The 2,512-nt window shown below is 32.6% G+C and overlaps 1 protein-coding gene across 1 annotated transcript; it reads left to right on the plus strand.

Annotated features, from left to right (window-relative positions):
• Positions 1-924: 924 nt before the first annotated feature.
• LOC137655329 (uncharacterized) lies at positions 925-2,130 on the plus strand. The gene has a single exon (XM_068389220.1). The coding sequence runs from the start codon at positions 925-927 to the stop codon at positions 2,128-2,130; it is 1,206 nt and encodes a 401-aa protein (XP_068245321.1).
• The last annotated feature ends 382 nt before the right edge of the window (positions 2,131-2,512 follow it).

Here is a 2,512-nt window from a genome sequence, read left to right on the forward strand (position 1 = left end):
CACAATCTCTCTCTCTCTCTCTCTCTCTCTCTCTCTCTCTCTCTCTCTCTCTCTCTCTCTCTCTCTCTCTCTCTCTCTCTCTCTCTCAGGATTTGTCAAAAAACAAAAATTAAAATAAAGCAAAAATAAATCCTCCACAACGTGAATCGCTGCCCTTTAACATACTCGGAACTATCTTTGCGCCAATTATTTCATTCTCCAAAAACACATGGTCCACACCTTTGTCTTCAAGATACTTGCTAATGCAAGACATTATTACGCTGGCCATATGAAAACCATCAAGGTCTAGTAATATGTTACTGAACTTTTCTGGCTGCAAAAAGTAAAGCTCCTTTGCAATCCTGTATAGCAGTACTCCTTTATCACACCATAGTATTATTATTATTATTATTATTATTATTTTTATTATTATTATTATTATTATTATTACCTAAGCTACAACCCTAGTTGGAAAGGGTCTAGGCGGATTTGTCTAAAACAATTTGTCTAAAATACAATTTGTCTAAATCAATTCGTCTAGACCAATTCGTCTAAAACAATTTGTCCAAAGTACAATTTGTCCAAAGTACAATTTGTCTAATAACAAGATGTCTAAAATACAATTTGTCTAAAATAAAAAAAAATAAAAAAAAATAATCAAACTAATCAAATCAAGTAAACGAAAATTGAAAAAGGTGAATAAAAAAAAGTTATTTACAGAACTGTAATGATTGTTTTGAAAGGGAAACAATCTTTCCCGAATTTCTATCTTTTCTAATCGTTTTACTTCTAAACCATGGCCGTTTACTAAAATTAGTCGTTTACTGTGATTATAACTGCTGTTCTCTTAAAAACAGATATGGAAAAAAATCCTTCTTCATTTTACACAAACAAAACAAGTTCTTATTATGGTAATATTCAAATTGGTTACACCTATAGCCCAAAATGCCTCTTGAATTCATCGAATCGGAAAAAGGTCGTAAGAAATTAGTTGAGAATGGATTTACGTTATACAAAAATGGTGAAAATGACGAACGAGTTTATTGGAAGTGTGATAAATATCCCATAACAAAATGCCGCGCTCGTATAATTACGGCAAATGATCACATAGTAAAATCATCTACAAATCACAATCATGTATTAGATGTGGCTGAAAGTGCAGCAAAGGAAATTGTGACAAAAATACGTCATCTGGCTAAGACAACACAAGACGCACCCAGATCAGTTTTATCTAATGTGCTCGAAGATTGCGATCAAGCTGTTGCTCCAAAACTTCCCAAGGTGCAAAGTATGAAGAGAACTATAAGATCTATAAGACAACAAACCCTCGCTGTACCAGCCCTACCATCAACATGCAGTGAAATCGTTTTTCCACCCGATCTAACCATAACTTTTAAAGGTGATCAGTTTCTGATGTATGACTCGGGACCGGTTGAAAAGCGTATAGTCATATTTCCAACCAAACGGAATTTACAGTGTTTATCACAAAGTAGTCAATGTTATGCTAACGGAACATTTAAAACTGTACCTTTGCTATTTCATCAGTTATATACATTTCATGGACTAAAACAGAAAGTGTCCTTGCCACTTCTTTTTGCATTATTGCCAGATAAAACAGAAGAAACTTTTATAGATTTTTTACAGCAGTTAAAGAAGCTTGAACCTTTGTGCGCACCACTATCAATAACGATCGATTTTGAGAAAGCTATGATGAAAGCGTGTCTGAAGGAATTTCCAAATACAGAACAAAATGGTTGCTTTTTCCACTTCAGCCAATGTATTTTCCGTGCAATACAAAATAGACGGTACGGTCGACGTCCACCTCTTTTTCCACATGATATGTGGAATATGTATTCTAGAGTGCTTAATAATCTTCCTAAAACGAACAATGCCGTCGAAGCATGGCATCGTGGATTCGAAACTGAAGTAGGTGTACATCACCCCAATATATGGAAGTTCATCAACTGTTTAAAAAAAGAACAAAGTTTAAATGGGGTACGAATTGAGCAATATGTTGCAGGGATGGAGCCAGAACCACCAAGGAAGCGCTATCAAGATTCGGCAAAACGTCTAAATAGTCTTGTTCAAACTTTTGATCAAAATAATATTATTGATTACATAGGTGGTATTGTCCACAATCTTTCTTTTTAACTATAAAAGTAGTTTTTTCAAAAGATATTATTTTAATAAAACCTTTATTAATTTTTTTATGTATTAAATTCTACATTTTAATTTTCTATATGAATGTATTTTATTGATTTTAGGCTAGGCTACCTGTTTAGTTTTTTTTCCTTTATGTAATTCTACATCCAATTCTGCATTTAATAAATATATTGCTTCATTTTATTTTATTTTATTTACCATAATATTCTTTACCTCGTTCACACTTTGAACTACCATTCCCCATTATTATTATTATTATTTAAAAAAGGAAAGCGTAAATAGTATCTTTTGAGAAAAAATAAACAAGAAACCAGTTATTCTAAGTTCTTTCTAGAAATAATGATCTCAAATCCTCCTAATTGCCACTTTA

Source organism: Palaemon carinicauda, chromosome 16, assembly GCF_036898095.1.
Source record: "Palaemon carinicauda isolate YSFRI2023 chromosome 16, ASM3689809v2, whole genome shotgun sequence".
NCBI classification, from domain to species: domain Eukaryota; kingdom Metazoa; phylum Arthropoda; class Malacostraca; order Decapoda; family Palaemonidae; genus Palaemon; species Palaemon carinicauda.